The sequence below is a fragment of the Diceros bicornis genome, chromosome 12 (genome assembly GCF_020826845.1).
Source record: "Diceros bicornis minor isolate mBicDic1 chromosome 12, mDicBic1.mat.cur, whole genome shotgun sequence".
Taxonomy (NCBI): Eukaryota; Metazoa; Chordata; class Mammalia; order Perissodactyla; family Rhinocerotidae; genus Diceros; species Diceros bicornis.
This window is the reverse complement of record NC_080751.1, coordinates 57,153,443-57,176,147: the sequence shown is the minus strand read 5'-3', so window position 1 is coordinate 57,176,147 and position 22,705 is coordinate 57,153,443. Positions and strand designations below refer to the sequence as shown.

At 40.0% G+C, this 22,705-nt stretch overlaps 1 protein-coding gene across 15 annotated transcripts in view; it reads right to left on the bottom strand.

Moving 5' to 3' along the window:
* DTNB (dystrobrevin beta) overlaps positions 1-22,705 on the bottom strand; it is a 248,882-nt gene that overhangs the window by 33,945 nt on the left and 192,232 nt on the right. For 10 of the 15 annotated variants that reach the window (XM_058551640.1, XM_058551641.1, XM_058551647.1 and 7 more), the window contains 3 exons: positions 8,808-8,893; positions 8,306-8,419; positions 3,428-3,524 (listed from right to left, as the gene is read on the bottom strand). In XM_058551640.1, the coding sequence (XP_058407623.1) occupies positions 3,428-3,524; positions 8,306-8,419; positions 8,808-8,893 (297 nt within the window). Of the gene's footprint in view, positions 1-3,427; positions 3,525-3,547; positions 4,314-8,305; positions 8,420-8,807; positions 8,894-22,705 lie in introns of those variants that run through there. The other 5 variants (XM_058551649.1, XM_058551648.1, XM_058551650.1 and 2 more) reach the window with 2 other exon arrangements.

The following is a 22,705-nucleotide window of genomic DNA, read 5'->3' as shown; positions in this document are numbered from 1 at the left end:
GCAAATAAGGTTGCAATTCAAAACTACAGAATTCATCTGGTAAAGGTGTTTCAAAAACAATATTGGAAAAACGGAAAATGAGGCACAAAAATATTGGGAACATGATTTAGAAACTGAAATACCAACACATAACCATTTCTAGATTAAATAAGAAGTTTGAGGCAGAGGTTTCCATATATTCATTAATGAGGGAAAAAATACGTTCTGAAACATGGGTGCCTGAGTGTCAGTTTACCTTATGTCAGAAGGTCCCTGATACTCCTTGGTGACAGGGATGGAGTCTTACTCACCATTATATGCCAAATACCCAAACATGATGCTTAGGAAACTCAATACTTTTTTGTTAAATAAAAGTAGGATTAATTTTTACCCTGCCTTGTTCCAAAAAAAAAAGGATTTAAGGGCCGGCCCAGTGGCTTAGCGGTTAAGTGCGTGTGCTCCGATGCTGGTGGCCCGGGTTCGGATCCTGGGTGCGCACCGACACACCACTTCTCCGGCCATGCTGAGGCCGCGTCCCACATACAGCAACTAGAAGGATGTGCAGCTATGACATACAACTATCTACTGGGGCCTTGGGGGGAAAATAAATAAATAAATAAAATCTTTAAAAAAAAAAAAAAGGATTTAAGATTTCTGTTGAATGAATGAACAATGGTGACACTTCATATGTAAGCTTCTTCAAATTATCATTTCTCAGATAAATACACAAAGTATATAATATTTCACTGAAGCAAAATGAAAGAACTCCCTGTGAAATGGAAATTTACTGTGTGGTGTATTTTAATTTGTGTGTATCCCAGACCATGTGGCTTGATTGTCCATTTGACTAACTGCTTACAGCTGTTTTATGAGAGAATTAAATGCTAGCAGACTGAACATCAAGGAAAGCAGGACAGTCCTTTGAAATTAAAATTAGGATTCTAAAGGGTACTTTTATTATGGGTTGGTGAATATATTTTTTTAAGAGAAGGAAAACATCTTTGAAATTTTAATAGAAGTCAATAATTCCTATGTATGACCTTTTAGGAGTGATTATAATACACAAATTAAGACTATGTTGTAATCTGTTTAGGAAGCTGGACACTAAAGGAATGCGATTTCAACTGTGAATTCTAATCAGTGGACAAAGAGACAGCATTCCTGGTTTGTGTTTGCAAATTCTTCCTCTCAACCTGAAAGGCCTCAGCACATCAGGTAGGTAAATGATAAGGCATTTAAGAACCTGGCAGAGGATCTTGCAAAATGGGGCAGCAGGGTTCTGCTTATTTTACTGAAATTGTAACTGTAAGCCAACAGCTGGAAATATAAAGAAACTCCAGAACTGGGATTAGAGTTCCAGGCATCAGCTTATTCTGCTTAGCCCTTGAATACAAGTGTCAGAGGTGAACTACAAGGTCGTAGTAATGCACGTGGGGCTGTGAGCCAGGAACTCGAAGGAACACTGAGGGCGACCTGTCTGACTGACGGGAAAGCACATCGTGGTACTTAGGGGAAATGTACTCTGACTTCCCTTCAGTTTGCATACATCTTTTGCCTTTTTCAAAAATCACCCTGGGGTACCTTCCCCTCTATGTCTCAGTAATGTTTGAGAGCATCTTTGTGAAAGGGAGGTTTGACACATGGAAGGGGTGGGTGGATCCTCTATTATTTCCTGTCCTACAGGTAGACTAACCCCATGATGGCAGGGCTTTCAAAGCCCCATATGGCTCCAGATGTCACACAGGCCAAACGTGTTTAAGTACATCTCTGCTGTCTTGAGTGGGTGAATGGGTCGCTTAGCTGGATACTTGACAACTATCAGAGGGATTTGGGCCAGGTTTTATGCATAAGGTTTTCTTTAAACAAGACCCATTTAGACATAAAATATTTCTCATGAGAAATCCTGTTCACAGGGTTAATGTAGAAACATGTCCATACAAAAAACCCAATATCCAGGACCAAAGTTAGAAAAAAACTCAGCTCCAGATTAAAGAGGTGGGGGCCGGCCCTGGGGCTTGGCAGTTGGGTGTGCGTGCTCCACTGCTGGCAGACCGGGTTTGGATCCTGGGCACGCACCGATGCACTGCTTGTCAGGCCATGCTGAGGCGGCGTCCCACATACAGCAACTAGAAGGATGTGCAACTATGACATACAACTATCTACTGGGGCTTTGGGGAGAAAAAGAGGAAAAAAAAAGGAGGATTGTCAATAGATGTTAGCTCAGGGCTGGTCTTCCTCAGCAAAAAGAGGAGGATTGGCATGGATGTTAGCTCAGGGCTGATCTTCCTCACCAAAAAAAAAAAAAATAAAAAAAGATTAAAGAGGTGATTGTCTTGAGCAAATCAAAAGTCAGTTTAAAACACAAACACCACATTTACCCAAGGTGCTAATCCCACCAGCTTCGTTATTAAGAATGGTTTAGAATAGAGAAGTTGAAGAAAAGTCTCCAAAAGTTGGTATTTCCTTGGGCTCCACTCCTAGTCTAGACTCCTGTCACTTTAGGCCTGGATGATTTCATGAGTCTCCTATTATCCTTTAGTTTCTCCCCTTTTTAACCTGTTCTGCATCTTTTCCTAAACTACTGTTTTCAAAACCTCCAATGACTCCCTTTCAGCACAGGAATAAATGCACCCCCTCAGCCTGGCGCTTGAGGCCTTCCACACTTGGTGATTTCCTCTCTGGTTACGAACTCTGGGTCATACCACAAAATACAGTCATTGCACAGCACAGAGAGACAGATCTTAGGAACTAACAGCATGGACCAATGTGCTCTGGTATTGCTGCTACGTAGCTGGGTAAGTATTTCTGTTCAATGCCAGTAAAGTTGTCCAGGTGAGGAGATATTTAAACGCCAAGCATGCCTTTCTCTGCTCTGGGGTGTAGGGGTTGTAATATATTTTTCAACAAAAAGTAGATAACGAGACCTGAATTATTCCAGATTTATTCAAGCCCCAATATACAAAACCTAGAGCTAATATGCTATTTTATTCCTCCTAATAGAGTTATTGATTAGAATCGGTTTGATTAGGTTGGTTTGCCTCTGTTAATACTTACTAAAATAGGACACAATATTTGTTAAGTATTTAGGGGGAATATTTGAAAACTTGTCTTAGAAACTTTAAATAGTTGAGAAATATTCATATATACATAGCTAATATCCTATTTATAAACATTCTTAGTTATTCATAAAAGCAACTATTCAAGGACATTACTTTCAGTTACTAATTCTTTATAATAAGGGTTTACACTAATTTAGATGACTTTAATACTGAATTAGGCTACCTTTGTGGTCTACCTGAAACCCAGGTCTAAGCAGCAATATTTAAGCCTTTGGCCACATCCTGCTGGACATCACACAGGAGGCAGAGGCTGCACTGGCGGTGGAAGATGAACAAGGGCAGCGGAGCGGTGGGAGGAGGAGAGCCGAGAGCTGGCCACTGGCTCTTACCTTCAATAGCCTCATCAGCCCTTCCAGCTGAGCCATCAGCTCCCGCCTGCTCTCCTGCAGCGCTGACATTCTCTGCTCCAGTTCATCTTTCCTTTGCCTATCCGACAGGAAAGCCCATCAGAAATGAAACTTTGAAGACGAAAGGATCCTCAAAGAAGGGTCTAAGGCCAGGTGAAATGTGTCTTAGCTCTCATTCTGCTACTTAACCAGTGTATGAGATGCTGAGCAAGTCATTTAACCTCTGGTACCTTATGTATCAAGTGTTCATAATGTCTCTTTTGCTCACCTTCCTTTACTGTTGTGAGAACAGCATACAAAAACGCTTTGGAAAGTACACATGGCCACACAGAGAAAAAGTATTATTAATATTATTAAAGTGATTTTAAAAATTCTTCATCAGGAAGTTAAATACTGCATTTAGAAAAATACATAAAACCAGTCCAAATTGAAATTAACATTGGATAAAACACATGAAAACTGCTCAGGGTTCAGTAGTTAGTGCTTCCAGCAATGAAACATCGGGTTCAAGAAGTGTGACAGATGTCATGATGACTCTGTGTCTAAGAGAAATCACTTTTCCCCGAGGACAGATTTCATGTCAATTCTAGCTTAATATGTCCAAACCTAAGACTTTCCTCCCAAAATGGTTCTCTTTCCCAATTTCCCTATCTCCGTCACTTTTTCTTCCACTTGTCATGGCTGAAAACTTAGTCCTTTTTGATACTTCCCTGTTTACATCCTATATTCTAATCAGTCACCCAAGTCAGATGATTCTCTCTTGGAAATTTATGTGTCTATCTTTCTATTCCCACTTCTCTCACTTTATCCAAGTGCTCCTTACCTCACACATGCAATGGTCTCCTAGCTTGATTAATCCTGATTTCACCTGTTACGGTGAGGAAAAAGCACTGGAATATAAATCAAGAGACTTGAGGACCAGCATTTACTCAATATGCAACCTTGGACAAGTGACTTAACCTAAGCCTCAATCTTCTTTTCTCTAAAACGGGACTAATAACAAATAACAACAGCAATACTTTGAGGATCAAATAAGATAACGGATATGAAAGTGTTCTGTGATCTTTACAATGCTGCTTAAAGGAAAGCTGTGTTCCTTTTGTCATCCTATGCAATAATCTCAATAGTAAAATTTCTAGCATCACTGACTCTTGCGTGATCTAGACCTCTGCTGTCCAGTATGGTAGTCACCAGCCACATGTGACTGCTGAGCACTTGACACGAAGCTAGTCTGAATTGACATGTGCTATAAGTGTAACATACACACCAGATTTCAAAAATCTATTGTGAAAAAATTAAAGTAAAATATCTCATTAATAATTTTTTAATGTTGAAATGATAATATTTTGGATATGTCAGGTTAAGTAAAAGATAGTATTAAAATTAATGACACCCACTTCCTTTTGGTTTTTCAATGTGGTTGTCAGAAAACTTTTAATTAAATGTGTGGCTCACATGATATTTCTATTGGAGAGTGCTGCTCCAGACCCCACCTACACTCCTGCCCTTAGTGCCTCACCTCTTATTCCCTTCCATGTCTGGACCTCCAGCCGATGGTTTACTTTACCCTAAACAGACCTCATCATTTTATGACTCATAGTTATTCTCCCATCTCTTCCAAATGTTATTCACTCCTTTAATGTCCATTCCAAATGTCACTCTTTCTAGGAAGCTGTTCCTGATTACTTCAGCAGGTTATCAGGTCCTGCTTAAATAATCACTATAGCAATTGGTGCTTCTCGTGGCACTTTATTTTACCTTGCACTGCTGTCATTCCTATCATGATGCAAAATCCTCGAGGTCAGGGGATGAACCTTACTCATCTTTGCAAGTATTGAATGATAAAGAGAATATCATGCATTCAGTATGTACTTAATTTACATCTAGTGAACTTAATAAAATCATTATTTGAAACCCTCCAAGGATTTCCAACAACCTATCACTTAAGGCTCTCCAGAATCCAGTCTCAATTATCTAACTAATTTTATCTCCTATCACTGGCACTCTAAAGACTAACTCAATGGATGACCAAAAATAAATCCTTAGCTCCAAGACTCTTTCTCCTCTCTGAAATGTGTCATACTTATTTACGGGATCATGCTGAACCCCAACCCCACTTCTAATCTGAAATGTTTTGTTTGTCCCACACTCCATTCAAATCATACCTACTCTCTATGGTCTAGCTCAACTTCCACCACCTCCATGGGTCTATAACTGCTTCTAGCCTATATATATATATTATCTTTCCCTACTCAGATTTCTTATAACATAATATCCATACTCTTTATCAACATTGTATAACATTATTTAACTGACTAGCAAATTATTTTATGTTTTGTTTCTAAAACTAGATTGTACATTTTTTAGGATGGAATCATTGTCTTCTAGTCTTCGTACTCCCTAAATTTCCAGTGTGGGTATAAACTCAATAAAGAGAAGCTGACTCATTCAGTTTTCTTCCCTGAACTCCCAAGACTGGATGCAGTACTCTTTCTCTGTGCTGTGCATGACAAAATAATTGTAATATGTGGTGAAAATGAATGAACTACAACTATACGCAACAACATGGAAGGATCCTAAAGAGTAATACTGAAAGGGGGAAAAAAGTTCCAGAAGACTGCATACAATAACATTTCTAGAAAGCTCAAAAAACAAAAAGCAAAACTAAATACCTTACTATGTGAGAATACACATATATTTGGTAATACCGTCTAAAAAGCAAAGGAATGATAAATCAACTTCTGGATGAGGTCAGCTCTGTGGGGAAAGTAGAGACAAGGAGATGGGATAAAGGGGCTCTTATCCAGATGGTTCTAGCAACATTTGAGTCCTCAATTAGGATTTGGGTTCATGGGTGCTCATTTTATCACTATGCTTTATATCTTACACATTTGTCATATATATTATTGTAACAAACATACCATTAAAAATAATAATAAAAGGGGAAAAGACAACCCCGGTGGTCAGGATTCATAACCACTAATCCTAAGGATGAAATTCTCCATCTTGTTTTATTATACTAGCTGGGTGTTGGCAGTTCCTGGATTCATATATATGGATCACAACCAGAAGGATGTCAGATATCTACAAATAAGTGTTTTTCGATAAACAAAAGTTCTTAATATTAATATAGTGGAATTTACCAGCTTCTTTCATGGTTACTAATTCTGAGAAAATTATTTTCTATTCCAAAATCCTAAAGAAATTCTCCTACATTTTCTTCTGGAAGTTTTAAAGTTTTGTCTGCGTGTTTAATCCATCTGGTGGTGTTTTTTGTATATAGTGTGAGATAGAGAGCCAATATTTTTGCCCATACGCATCACCAATCGATCCAGCATACTTATTAAATAGTCCCTCTGTTTTCAGTGATATAGCAGCTGCTTTTCACATTAAATATTTTCAGACTTCCCAGGATTTAGACCTTGCTTGGACTTAAATTCCTGCTTCTACTGCCTTATGTGACATCCTTGGATTCAAGCCTTTTGTCTACTAATTCTATATTTTTCAGATCCCTCCAGCTTAACCAAGCACTGTTAGCAATCCCAGTTCTGGCAACAGTTAGACTCAAGTATGACAGTGTTTGGCTTTTCTAGCTACAAAATAGTCACTTGTGCCTGAGCTGTGGTGGGGAAAGAAAACAGTTGTATCTTATGCTGATAGCTCAGAGTTGTAGTCCTGAATCAGCACCATTTGTTTTCCCCTCCTTCCTAATGTAACACCAACTGTACTAATGTCCCAAATGTGGTTGCACAGCAACCCAAATCTCAGCCGAACTAAATTTAGAAACTCAAATGAACTTTTAGGAGAATGGGAATCTCTACACCTCTAATGATTCTTTTCTGCACAGCTTAAATTCTTTATGACTTATTTATTGATGATATAAATCTAAACAGAAGGACAGTTATAGAAAAACAATTACCTCCATTCTCTAGGAAAAGAAATCATGGTTGAGAAGGTAAATGACCTAAGCCAAAAGAAGAACTAAAAAAGGATATTCAGTTATGCAGAATCCCAGTTGATAGCACATTAAAAATCAACTGTGGAATGTCAGAGGTTACAACCTAAACAGAAAGAACTCACTATTTGGAAATCGGGAGGTCTGGTGAGAATCAAGTCACTGACTTAGTTTCCATAATGTCTTCACTTACAGAAGAGACTTGCACATCTGTCTAGGATTTATAGGAAATAAGAGCCTAATAACTTGGATCAGATCACTCTCGTGTTATACTCTTGTGGAAGACTTCCCCTTGCCTCCAAAACAGCATCAGAGTGGGAGCTGAAGTTGCTCTCTACCCTCATTCAGATCCCACGTCCTTAGTCTCTCAATCTTTGAGACAGTTTATATCTATGTTGAAGTGGGAAGGCACCAGAGCCGTGGTGCAAGGGATCCCTACTTGGTTTCATGTCTCAGAGGACGTGCACAGGAAGCACCCTCTTCCTTCAACAGAGTCCTGCTCTGACTATGAAGCGCCAGGAGAGTATACTCATAGGTCAGAGAGAACGTTATTCCTGCCAAGAGTCTCTAAAGTCAGACTAATTAGCAAGATAAGAAGATTGAGTGTAGCACAATGGTCTTCTTAAAGCAATCACAAAAGTATCAACACTGCCCTGCTTGTCATGGAGCTGGACACTGGTGTTTACCTAGTTCTGTAATGAAGGCAGCAGTTCTCAGAGTGATTAATAAAGGAACCCAAACATCTGAAGCAGTAATGGAATGATTGGAACGCTTTAGCTGTTTGCTCTAACATGACTAGTTATACTGACAAATAGATTCTATCCCTCTAGTTTGGTTTCCTGAGACATAAATGTCTGCCGTAGCAGATTATAATTTGGGGACAGCGGGGCGGTATCCCTACTCACCTCAGCAGCCGCAGCTCTGCCAGCAATGTGGGGTTCTGCTGGGCCTTCTCAGGGGTGGGCTGGGAGGCCTGCTCATGCTCCAGACGGAGACGCTGAATCTCCTGCAGGATTTCTCTAGAGTGGATGGATGAAAGAAAGAAGGCTACATAGTGCTTCAGAGCTCGCTTTGTTTTTCCTGCTAGAAGTTTGACCCTAGTAGTGCCACCTCTACCGATCTTGTTCCGATTGCTTCCAAATGACCAAGATACGCGATGGACACCTTCTTAATACTGCTGCACTTGACATTTCCTCAATGAAATGATCCTTTGTGGTAGAAAAAGGCATAAAAATACTCTTCTCGGGAACTTGAAAAATATCCACAAAATTAAAACTACTAGAATACTCTGTTCCTCTCTGGGGAAAGGAAAAGAGAGCTCCTTGCAACCTCCTAATGCAGGTCCTATGCTAAACTTCCCCCAAGTCTTCCTCCGTCTCCCTTCTTCCCCTGACTCTGTCTTCTTACCTGTTTTTGTTTTCCAGTTCTGCAATAAGCTGTCTTTGTTGTTTGTTGGCATCAAAGTTAAAGCTCAAGTCAGTGGGAGGTCGGGTCTACAGTGAAGAGAAAAATAGTTTTTTTTTTTCTGATTAAAATATATCCAGAGGCCTAGACTGAGTGTTGATTTTTTTAAAACAGATTTTTAAGGTATAATTTACATACCATAAAATCCACCCATTTTAAGTATACAATTCAGTGAATCTTAGTAAATTTAGACAGTTGTGCACCTAATCACCACGGTCCAGTTTTAGAACGTTTTCCATCACCACAAAAAATTCCCTTATGCCAGTCGGCAGTCAACTACCACTCCCATCCCCAACCACAGGCAACTGCTGATCCACTTCCTGTCTACAGTTTGTCTTTTCTAGAAACTTCATAAAAATGCAATCATACACATGTAGTCTTTGCATGATGTTTCTGAGGCTCATCTATATCGTCCCATGCATCAGGAGTTCCTTCCTTTTTATTGCTGAATAGTAATCTACTGTTTGCAGCTTTGGGCTATAAAAATGAAGCTGCTATGAACTTTCACTTAGAAGTCTTTGTGTTGATACGTGTTTTCATTTCTCTTGGATAAATACCTAGGAGTGGAATTCCTGAGTTATATGGTAACTCTATATTTAACATCTAGAGGAACTGTCATACTGTTTTCCAAAGTGGCTGGCCCATTTTACAATCCCACCAACAATGAATGAGGGTTCCAATTTCTCCACATCCTCGCCAACACTTGTCATTGTCTTTTTGGTTTTAATCATCCTAGTGGGTATGAAGTATTTAATTGTGGGTTTTTTAAAAAATTGAGATACAATTTACATACCATAAAATCCACCCTTTTATTTTTATTTATTTATTTATTTTTTTGTGAGGAGGACCAGCCCTGAGCTAACATCTAATGCCAATCCTCCCCTTTTCTGCTGAGGAAGACTGGGCCTGGGCTAACATCCGTTCCCATCTTCCTCTACTTTATATGGGATGCCGCCACAGCATGGCTTAACAAGCGGTGCGTTGGTGCACACCCTGGATCCAAACCGGTGAGCCGCGGGCCCCACAGCAGAGTGCGCGCACTTAACCGCTTGCGCCACCGAGCCGGCCCCTAAAACCCACCCTTTTAAAGTGCACACTTCAGTGGTTTCTAGTATATTTACAAGGTTGTGAGACCATCACCACTATCCAAATCCAGAGCAACTTCATGATCCCAAAAAGAAACCCCACACCCATTAGCAGTCACTCCCTATTCCCCCTCCCCATCACACAACTGCTACAACTTCTAATCTACTTTCTGTCTCTATGGGTTTGCCTACTCTGGATATTTCATATAAATGGAATCATACAATACGTGATCTTTTATGCCAGGTGTCTTTCACTTAGCAAAATGTTTTCAGGGTTCATCTGTGTTATAGTATGTATCAATACTTTGTTACTTTTTATGGCTGAATAATATTCCATGACATGGATATACAACATTTTGCTTATCCATTCAACAGTTGATGGACATTTGGGTTGTTCCCATTTTTTTGTAGAGAGATGTTTTCATTTCTCATGGGTATATATCTAGGGGTGGAATTGCTAGGTCATACAGTAACTGCCTCTTGAGGAACTGCCAAACTGTTTTCCTAAGTAGCTGCACGATTTAACATTCCTACCAGCAATGAATGAGGGTTCCGTTTTTTCCATATCCTTGTCAACACTTGTATTGTCCAACTTTTTGATCACAGTCATCCTAGTGGGTATGAAGTGGTGTCTCACTGTAGATTCAATTTGCATTTCCCTACTGACTAATATGTTCAGCATACTTTCATATGCTTATTGGCTGTTTGTATACCTTCTTTGGCAAAATCACTTGTGGTTTTTTTTTTTTTTTTTTGGTGAGGAAGATCAGCCCTGAGCTAACATCCATGCTAATCCTCCTCTTTTTGCTGAGGAAGACTGGCTCTGAGCTAACATCTATTGCCAATGCTCCTCCTTTTTTTTTCCCCCAAAGCCCCAGTAGATAGTTGTATGTCATAGCTGCACATTCTTCTAGTTGCTGTTTGTAGGACGCGGCCTCAGCATAGCCGGAGAAGCGGTGCGTCGGCGTGCGCCCGGGATCCGAACCCGGGCCGCCAGTAATGGAGCGCGCGCACTTAACCACTAAGCCATGGAGCCGGCCCCTCACTTGTGGTTTTGATTTGCATATACACTGATATTTCTGACCCATATTACCTCCTTTAAGAATATGGAAGCCAATCAACACAAACTAGAAAAATAGATGACTAGGTAATGTTTCCATTTTTTTTGATTAACCAGAATGAAAGCTCTCAAGGAAAGCTCTGCCATGGCTATGTTTCATTCTGCACAAAACATGATCTATGATGAAGCAGAAACCTTGTTTCCCGTCTAGAGCTTGAAGATGCAACAAATCTTTTTTTTGCTGAGGAAGATTAGCCCTGAGCTAACGTCTGTGCATCTTCCTCTGTTTTGTATATGGGATGCTGCCACAGCATGGCTTGATGAGCAGTGTGTATGTTTGTGCCCAGGATCTGAACCTGTGAACCCCAGGCTGCCGAAGCGGAGCTTGCGAATTTAACCACTATGCCACTGGGCCGGCCCCAACAAGTAATTCTTTTCATGGGGCATTTCCTAAATAAACAGGGGCAAAACAGCACAGCAAATCTGGGTGGGTGGCTTTGTATCAAATTACCAAATATTTTTCTTTCTTAAAAGAGGAAAAAAAAGGTGACTTTTCTTCCTCCAGAGAAGAATGGACCAGCAGCCAATTAAGCAAATTTTCTATATTCTACTCAGTCTTGTCAGAGTCTGAGGTAAGCCTCAGAAAAACAGCTTGTCTGAGATCAAACCTGCTATAAATAATAGATTTCCAATTCCTGAAAACTGGAGTTAAAACTAATGGCTCCTGGGGCTGGCCTGGTGGTGCAGTGGTTAAGTGCACGCAGGACCTACGCACCGCTCATCAAGCCATGCTGAGGCGGCGTCCCATATATAAAGTAAAGGAAGATGGGCACAGATGTTAGCTCAGCGACAATCTTCCTCACACACAAAAAAACAAAAAACTAATGGTTCCTTATTAGAATGGGACCAGGGAAAATTATGGATGAGGAAATGAGCTCTGAAAGGAATTTGCTTCATATGATGGCAAATAAAAATCCTGTAGTATTTCACTGGCAATTTCTAAAGAATCTTTTCAGTTCTGAGTGTCTGACTGAAATGCTGAGGCATCTTTCAAAGAGGACGTTAATAGAGGAATCAAGAGTATTAACAACAGCAATTCCTAACTAGGCAAAATTCTTTGGCACCAAGAAGCACTGTTCCTCAAATACAAAGAAGTGAGGGTGGAGGAAGATTCAAAGCCCCAGGCAGCAGTTCCACCTGAAGCAACCTGCACGCTTGCTCCTCTACCGGACATCACAACAGGGAGAGCCCCCAGTGCTAAGTGTCAAATGACGGCTTTTTTCACCCAAATTTTAAACACAATCAAGTGCACAGTAACTGAGAAACTTACGACTTGATTTATTTACTATCTTAAACACCACTGGGGCCAGCCCGGTGGAATAGTGGTTAGGTGCACGTGCTCAGCTGTGGTGGCCCGTGGTTCGCAGGTTCAGATCCCGGGCTCGCACCAACACACCGCTTATCAAGCCATGCTATGGCGGCATCCCATATAAAGTGGAGGAAGATGGGCATGGATGTTAGCCCAGGGCCAGTCTTCCTTAGCAAAAAGAGAATTGGTGACAGATGTTAGCTCAGGGCTAATCCTTCTCTCTCTCTCTCTCACACACACACACACACACAGACACACAGCACAGTGCTCCTTAAAAAAAAACAACAACCAGGTATCCCTTCCTAAAATGCCTCCAGGACATTGAAGAGAAAAAGACAAAAAAGGAATTATTAGTTCATAAAGACATAGAATACTTTGGCCAGAAGAGACCTAAAGATGATTTCTTTCAAAAATTAAATAGTTCATTCATTCATTCAACAAATATTTCCTGAGCACATACTGTGTGCTAGATATTGTTCTAGGAACTAGGGATGCATTAGTGAATAAGATACAGCCCCTACCCTCATGTAGCTTATATTACGCTGGGAGAGAAAGATAAGAACCCAAAAAATAAATATATAACAGTAGTGATAAATGTGATGAAGAAATACAGGGTAACAAAACAGAGTGAACTGAGACAGAAGACTTTTTTTTTTGTGAGGAAGCCTGGCCATGAGCTAACATCCGTTGCCAATCTTCCTCTTTTTGCTGAGGAAGATCGGCCCTGAGCTAACATTCGTGCCCATCTTCCTCTATCTTGTATTTGGGACGCTGTCACAGCATGGCTTCACGAGCGGTGCACCGGTTTGAGCCCGGGATCTGAACCTGCGAATCCCGAGCCGCTGAAGCAGAGGGTGCGAACTTAACCACTATGCCACTGGGCCGGCCCCGGATGACTTTTTTTTTTTGTGAGGAAGATCAGCCCTGAGCTAACATCCATGCCAATCCTCATTTTGCTGAGGAAGACTGGCCCTGGGCTAACACCCGCGCCCATCTTCCTCCACTTTATATGGGATGCTGCCACAGCACGGCCTGACAAGGGGTGCATCAGTGCACGCCCAGGATCCGAACCCGGGCCACCAGCAGCAGAGCGCGTGCACTTAACTGCTATACCACAGGGCCAGCCCCCCAGAAGACTTTTTAAATGAAGTGGTTATGAAGGGGCTTTCAGAGACTCAATAAAGTGAGGAAGCAAACCAGGTGAAGGTCTGAGGGATGAACATGCTGGGCAGAAGGGCAGAGGCCAAGGCTTGCGGCTGCTCCAGCTTGGTGTGTTCAGGTCAGTGTTGATGGAGTAGAGTGAGCTATGGTGAGGGTGGCAGCCATGAACTGGGAGATGAAAGTAGGGCCCAGATTACGTAGGGCCTTTTAGCCACGGAGAGGAGTTTCCATTTCATTCTGAATGTGGTGTGAAGCCACTGCAGGATTTTGAACAGGGAAATATGGAATCAATTCCAAATAACGTAGGTACATACTCCACCCTCGAGAAAGTGTAGCCTAACTTCTCATTCCTTTAGTGTGGCCTGTCCACGGTGGCTTCTTTCCAAAGAGGACAGTGTGGAAAGCAGGGAAGAAAGTAACTTCATGTCGGAGAAACCTCCCTCGGCCAGGTGATCAAGGTCAACACCAACAGTGACAAATGATGTGGATACTATGTACCCTTGATACGATGTGAGAAAAATGGCACTGACCTCTTCCTCCTCAAAACCCATAACCCCAGTCTGATCCTGAGAAAAACATCATACTAATCCCAATTAAGGGACACTGTACCACATATTTGACAAGTACTCCTCAAAATTGTCAAGGTCATCAAAAACAAGGAAAGTCAGAGAAACTGTCACAGTAAAGAGGAGCCTAAGGAGACAGGATAACTAAATGTAACATGGTATCCTGGATGGAACCCTGGAGCAGAAAAAGGACATTAGGTAAAAACTAACAAAATCTGAATGAAGTATGGACCTGAATGAAGTATGGACTTTAGTAAGTGTATCAATTAATTGCATTATATATCAATTAATCATTAATTGCAACAAACAAGCCATACTAATGTAAGATATTAATAATAGGGGAAACTGAGTATGGGTTATACGGAAATTCCCTGTACTAGCTTCACAATTTTTCTGTAAATCTATAACTGTTCTATAACAAAGTTTATTAAAAATAAACAAACAACGCTCCTTTGGCTACTAGAGTGGAGAATTTACTGTAGTGGAATAAGAATGGAAGTGGTAGTTTTGCTACTTAATGCCATGTAAACCTTGAGTTATTTTATTTTACTATACCTTTATTTTCTTGTCTGTAAAATGGGAATATTTATGTAAAGAGATGTGAAGAGGATCACTTCCTCTGTTACATTAGCATTCTCTTATATTTAGGTAATCTCACAGAGCTCCATCATCTTTTTTTATTTTTTTATTTTTTATTGGTTTATAACATTGTAAAAATTTCAGGTGTACATCATTGTACTTCTATTTCTGCATGGACTACATCATGTTCACCACCAAAATACTAATTACAACCCATCACCACACACATGTACCAAATTATCCCTTTCACCCTCCTCCCTCCCCCCTTCCCCTCTGGTAACCACCAATCCAATCTCTGTCCCTATGTGTTTGTTTATTGTTGTTTCCATCATCTTTAATGAGATGGAGATACCTCTGAAAAATACAGGATAAAAAACAAGACCCTTTTGAGTAAAACTAGCCAAATGTTATAAACCAAGGGAAGCTCACACAGTCAGCAAACTGTTACCTGGTAGTGTGCACACTTTCGGAGCCTCCTAAAAGGAGACTGGAGGCTTCCCATCTGTGTGAACCTGGCAGGATGAGTTCCAGAGAGATGTGCCCGATATCAACTAGACTCTCTGTATCCCAGGGGCAATCCTCCCACCATGCCAACTTCACTTAGACTCACCGGAGGGCCGTGGATTATTAATCTCTCTCTCTCAAAAACTCAATGTTTTTAGGGCAGTGGTTCCCAAGCTAGCTGTAAATCAGAAGACTGGAAGTTTTCTTTTCCTTTTTTAAATAAAAATCAATGGATTCTAAACCCAAAGATTCTGATTCAGTAGGTTTCAGGCAAAGCCAAGGATCTACATATTTTTTAAATGCTTCACACGTGATGATAATATGTAGCCACGTTTGACAATTACAATTTTACAGGGGTTTCGGGTCATTAAATGTGTGCAAAACACCACATGGACACGCTGATCTTTAATTCTAAGAGGTTATGAGGATATTTCTGGAATGGTGCGTGCCTGGGGCAGCTGACACGAAGATGAGGCTATGAAGGCTGGGACTGGGCTACCTGAAAAAAAGCTTCTCAAAACGCGTCAGTGTTAGGTAGGATGACAATACGGTGCTTTTCTCTTCTTTTCACCTTTCTTCCAAGTTTTCCATCATGAGTTTTAAATTTTTTCATAAGGAAAAAAAACTTTAAAAATAAAAAAATCAGCTGACTATATCTAATGCTGGTGATGTTGGTGATCAAATTTTAAGAATTTGCTGTTATTACTATGATTTACCACACACTATAGTTAAAAAAAAAAAAGGAATTTAGGCACTTCAGGAAAACAGATTAGCTCTCCTGGCTCATCTAAGCAACCTAGAATTTCTTTACCCCAGGGTCAGCCTGAAGAGCTTCCAGTGGCTCTGTCTGCCACCTGGGGAGACGTGATGGCTGGGAAGCTGGAGCACTCTACAGAGTGTAATGCTGGCTGCTAAAATGATTTAATGGTCTTTCTTCATGGAAGAAGGTTTTTGAAAAAAAAAATCAATACAAAGCCTATCTGGCAGGCTATAAATAAATTCTTTTGAGCACTACACCCACTTTATGCAAAGCACTTGTATCAGGGAGAGATTAGCGGATTAGAAGTCTTCTGTTTAACAGAAATCTAGTCAAGAAGAATCCTTCCTGAGAGGCCCAATATTTGTAAGATAACTACACTTTAGAAAATAAACTGAAGATGAAAGGGATCAGTATTTAGTCTCAAGACCATTCTAACAATTATCATTTTCACATGAATTAGAGAACTGGCATCAGAAACTATCAGATGTACACAGACTTATCTTGTTTGCAGTAAAGGAGTACTGGGATCTCCTTTCAGGGTCAGATAGCTTTGGAGCCTTTATTTACAATATTTTAAAAGTACTATGTTAAGTCAACAAGATTATATAATGGCATTAAACATACTTAATTTTAAAAAGTCAGCCACAATGCTGTCCATCTGAACAAATTCAACTGATTTATAAATTTTAATTTCTAATTAACTTGAACAATTGTGACTGATTGAGGGCACGTGTAAGGTTTAACTAATTAAATGGAACTTTCTGTCTTTTTCCCAGACTTTTATCCCCCCTATCCTATCCCATTTTGTTAACCTTTAGAGTTGTAATGTTAGAGTCAGATGTATAACTTAATTCTCAAGGAAGATTCTCAAGGAAAAGATTTTAAGTCTACACAACCCAAAAGAATAAATTAGTCTGGGGAGAAACAAAGCAAGCTTTCACTGGCAGCTTTCATAACTCTATTTCCCTATGAAGAAAGTAAACATAAATTGGTACGCATTTCTAAAATTAATATATTGCATTTGTAGAATACGGTCCTGAGAGATCTGGCCTACCTGTCCAGCCTAATTTCACCCTAATCTGTACTCTAACTGCACAGACCATCTTGCAGGTCCTAAAACATCCACCCTCAGGGCCTTTACATATGCTGAAACCTCCCGCTGGGCACACATGCCATTTTCTCTGCCTGGTTAATGCTTACATAAGTCTGTTGTTTGGCTTCAGACCATTCCTCCTTTCATCTCACTCTTTGCTTCCAGATTTAATTCTCTTCCTCCTGAACTAGAAGCTTCCGGAGTTACATCTCAGTAGTTGACAGAATAGCAACCCAGTCCCAGCTTGACCATTTACAAATGATGTAATCTTGAGTCATTTCCTTACCTCTTCGAGGCTTAGTTTTCTCATAAGATTTTTTTTTTTTAATAATTTTATTTATTTATTTTCTCCCCAAAGCCCCAGTAGATAGATAGTTGTATGTCATAGATGCACATCCTTCTAGTTGCTGTATGTGGGACGCGGCCTCAGCATGGCTGGAGAAGCGGTGCGTCGGTGCGCACCCGGGATCTGAACCCAGGCCGCCAGCAGCGGAGCACACGCACTTAATCGCTAAGCCACGGGGCCGGCCCAAGATTGTTTTGAAGAATAAATGAGCTAATATATGCAAAGTACTTAGAATGACAACTGGCACATAGTAAGTCTCAATAAATGTTAGCTATCAGTATTATTCTTTTAGCATAAATCTTACCGTGACCTTTCTCAGTCGTCGTCAGAAAAGGGCTTTATTTCTCCTTTTAATTTTGACAGTTTAGCTAGTTACTTTCAGTACATTCAATATATTCACTTTTCTTTTTTCATAAAGAAAATTCTTAAAGTTTCATCACAAACATCAGCAGCACTCAATATAATCAGATGTTTTGCTTATTTATTTCTTATTTATTATTTTTTTTGTGAGGAAGATCAGCCCTGAAGTAACATCTGCCAATCCTCCTCTTTTTGCTGAGGAAGACTAGCCCTGGGCTAACATCCATGCCCATCTTCCTCTACTTTATATGGGACTCCGCCACAGCATGGCTTGACAAGCGGTGCATCAGTGCATGCCCAAGATCCGAACCCCAGGCCACCACAGCAGAGCACACACACTTAACCGCTACGCTACCAGGCCGGCCTTTGTTTATTTTTAAATAAAGTTTTTTCGTTTGTTTATGAAAAAACTGTTCTATTGTTGGTGTTGAGAAATCTACTTATCAATTCTTTGTAGGTAATATATCTTCTCTGGTTGCTTTTTGTGGATCTTGTCTTTGTATTCTGCGGTTTCACTATGATATATCTAGATGTGGAATTATTTTTATTTATTCAGTTTGGGACTCATTGAGATGTTTCAATCTGAGGATTCACATCGTGAATCAATTTTGGAAAATTTTCATCCATTAATTTTTCAAATATTTTCTCACCCTAACAGAAAAAAGGAAATAATTCTATTGGTTGGTTCTCTACCCTCGATGTCTGAAAACCTTGTTTCAAATTTTCCATCTTTCTGTGTTGGGTCTTGGGAAATTTTCTTACATGTACTTTCCAGTTCACTAACTCTCTATGCAGTTGTGTCTAACCTGACATTTAACCTCTCCACTGTTTTTAATTTCAATAACATTTGTTTTTAAAATCTTTAAGTCCTGTTTGGTTTGTTTTCAATTCTGGGCTTTTTAGATAGTATTCTTTCATCATGTTCTTAATTCCTTCTTTTAGGTCTTAAGAAATTTTAAACCTAGTTATTTCATAGCCAATAATTCTAATACCTAAAGTCACTGAGGTTCTAGAATTGCAGTGTCAGCTTAGGAGTTCATGTTTAGTTGGACTCTTCCTGTGGGAATATAGGCATACTTTGTTTGATTGTGTTTCACAGATATTGCATTTTTTACGAATTGAAAGTTTGTGGCAGCCCTGAGTTGAGCAAGTCTATCAGCATTTTTCCAACAGCATTTGCTTACTTCATTTCTCTGTGTCACATTTTGGTAATTCTCACATTATTTCAAACTTTTTCAATATTATTATATTTGTTATGGTGATCTGTGATCAGTGATCTTTGATGTTACTATTGTAGCTGTGTTGGGGCACCACAAACCGTGCCCATGTAAGATAGTGAACTTGATAAATATTGTCTGAGTTCTGACTGCTCCATAGACTGGCCATTCCCCTGTCTCCCTCTCTCCTTGGGCCTCCCTATTCCCTGAGACACAACAATACTGAAATTAGGCCAATGAATAATCCTACAATGGCTTCTAAGTGTTCAAGTGAAAGGAAGAGTTGCACGTCTCACTTTAAATCAAAAGCTAGAAATGATTAAGCTTAGTGAGGAAGGCACGTCGAAGGCTGAGACAGACCGAAGGCTAGACCTCTTGTGCCAAACAGTTAGCCAAGTTGTGAATGCAAAGGAAAAGTTCTTGAAGGAAATTAAAAGTGCTACTCCAGTGAACACACAAATGATAAGAAAGCGAAACAGCTTTATTGCTGCTATGGAGAAAGTTGTAGTGGGCTGGATAGAAGATCAAACCAGCCACAACATTCCCTTAAGCCAAAGCCTAATCCAGATCAAGATGCTAACTCTCTTCAATTCTATGAAGGCTGAGAGAGGTGAGGAAGCTGCACAAGAAAAGTCTGAAGCTAGCAGAGGTTGGTTCATGAGGTTTAAGGAAAGAAGCCGTTTTCATAACATAAAAGTGCAACGTGAAGCAGCAAGTGCTGATGTAGAAGCTGTTGAGACCTACTGCTCAGAAAAAGATTCCTTTCAAAATACTACTGTTCATTGACAATGCACCTGGTCACACAAGAGCTCTGATGGAGATGTACAACGAGATTAATGTTGTTTTCATGCCTGCTCACACAACACCCATTCTGCAGCCCATGGATCAAGGAGTAATTTCGACTTTCAAGTCTTACTATCTAAGAAATATGTTTCATAAGGCTATAGCCGCCATAGAGAGTGATTCCTATGATGGATCTGGGCAAAGTTAATCGAAAACCTTCTGGAAAGGATTCACCATTCTAGATGCCATTACGAATATTTGTCATTCATGGGAAGAGGTCAAAATATCAACATTAACAGAAGCTTGGAAGAAGTTGATTTCAACCCTCATGGATGACTTTGAGGGGTTCAAAACTTCCGTGGAGGAAGTAACTGCAGATGTGGTGGAAATAGCAAGAGAACTAGAATTAGAAGTGGAGCCTGGATGTGACTGAATTGCTGCAATCTCACGATAAAACTTGAATAGATGAGGAGTTGCTCCTTATGGATGAGCAAAGAGAGTGGTTTCTTGACACCCAATCTACTCCTAGTGAAGAGGCTGTGAAGACTGTTGAAATGACAACAAAGGATTTAGAATATTACATAAACTTAATAAAGCAGCAGCAGGGTTTGAGAAGACTGATTCCAATTTTGAAAAAAGTTCTACTGTGGTTAAAACACTATCAAACAGCATCACTACAAAGAAATCATTTGTAAAAGGAAGAATCAATTGATGTGGCAAACTTCATTGTCTTAGTTTAAGAAACTGACGCAGCCATCCCAACCTTCAGCAACCACTACTCTAATCAGTCAGCAGCCATCAACATTGAGGCAAGTCCCTCCATCAGCAAAGATTACGATTTACTGATGGTTCAAATGATGGTTAGCATTTTTTAGCAATAAAATAGTTGCTAATTAAGAAATGTACATTGTTTTCTTAGTCATAATGCTATTGCACGCTTAACAGAGTACAGTGTAGTGTAAGCATAACTTTTTTTTAATTTTTTGGTGAGGAAGATCAGCCCTGAACTAACATCCATGCCAGTCCTCCTCTTTTTGCTGAAGAAGACTGGCCCTGGGCTAACATCCGTGCCCTTCTTCCTCTAGTTTATATGGGATGCTGCCACAGCATGGCCTGACAAGCGGCACATCAGTTGCGCCTGGGATCCCAACCCGGGCCGCCAGTAGCAGAGTGCATGCACTTAACCGCTACGCCATGGGGCCGGTCCCTGTAAGCATAACTTTTATGTGCACTGGGAAACCAAAAAATTCATGACTTGTTTTATTGCAAATTTTGCTTTATTGCAGTCGTCTGGAACTGAACCCACTATATTTCCGAGGTATGCCTGTACTGCTAAGTCCCTACTGAGAACGTTAATCTTAGGAGAGGATTTACGTTTTGCTTCTGTTAGATGCCTTTGGATTAATTTTATGTTAAAATTTCACCTTGGTGTTTCTCCAACTATGAAGTAATGTAAATACACCCAACACAAGTACAGACAGCCCTAAGGTGGTGAATTCCCAGGGGAAACCTCTTCCACTCCAATAGAAGGAGGAGACCCAAAAGCTTTCTCGTTTTATCTTTGTGTTGGCAGACAGTCATCTTCTATACCACACCTTCACTAGGTTATAATGCTTTCAGGGCCTAGCTTTATGTGAGAGCTTCATTTCCAACTCTCCACTTTGCACATGCACAAGGTTTTGCCTACTGCACCTTGTGATAACTAAAACCCAGGCCCAGGGCAGGAGTGGAGCAACAGCAGCTCTTGGGTTGCTTTGGTTTTCAGTCCCCAGGAAATTGAATTCTCTTCTACTTATTTTCAGATCCCAACTCAGGTAACACTTGCTCACAGAAGCCATCCCTCACTCTTCAGTGTAGGCCAGGGACCTGCTATATATTTTCATAGCTCCCCGTATTTTTCCTCCATTGCACTTAATTATTTGTAGTCATGTTTAATAGTGCGACTGTTTAATGTTTGTCTCTCACACTAGATTGTTCATTCCATGAGGGAAGGAATCACTTGTTTATCATAGTACCCAACCTGGCACATCACAGAAATAAAATAAATATTTGCCAAATGAAAAATATGAATGAGTGTGTGTAGGGAAGGGGGGATGATATTAATATGTATATAACTCTTCAAGGAAAGTAAAGGGCGGAAAAGAGAGAAGGGAAAAAGGGAACATTTTATTATGAATTATTTCAAAATTGCAGGAAACAAATGGCAAATCCCTGGGTAGCCATTTCCCAAAACAATCAAACTCTTACATAGTCACCATTCCTGGTTCCTTTTTCTTTTAATTGAGATATAATGCTCTGATCTTAAGAATGCCATTCAATCAATTTTGACAAATGTATACACTCATGTAACTCATACTTCTATTAAAATGCAGAACACTTTCATTAATCCAGAAATTTTCCTTATCTCCCTTCAACATCCTCATTCCCAGAAACAGTCCCTGATCTGATTTCCATGACCATAAATTAGTTTTGCCTATTCTAGAATTTCATATACATGGAATCAAACAGTATGCACTTTTTGTGTCTGGTTTCTTTCACTTATCATAATATTTTTTATATTCATCTACATTGTTGCACGTATCAGTGTTCATTCCTTTTGGTGTTGATTAATATTCAAAATAGACTACATTTTATTTACCTAATCTTGTGCTGATAAAATATCTGGGATGTTTCCAGCTAATATGGTTCCAACTGCTATGAACATTCTTGTACAAAGCTTTTTGTGGATATATGTTTTCATTTCTCCTCGACAAATAGCTAGTAGAATTGCTAGGTCATAGGATGAATGTTTATCTCTTTAAGAAACTCCCAAATAGTTTTCCAAAGTAGCCGTACCATTTACACGCCCATCAGCAACATATGAGATTTCTGATGGGTCCACATCCTCTCCAACATTGGATGTTGTCAATCTTTTTCATTTTAGCCATTCTAGCAGGTCATTACAGTTTGCATTAGCAT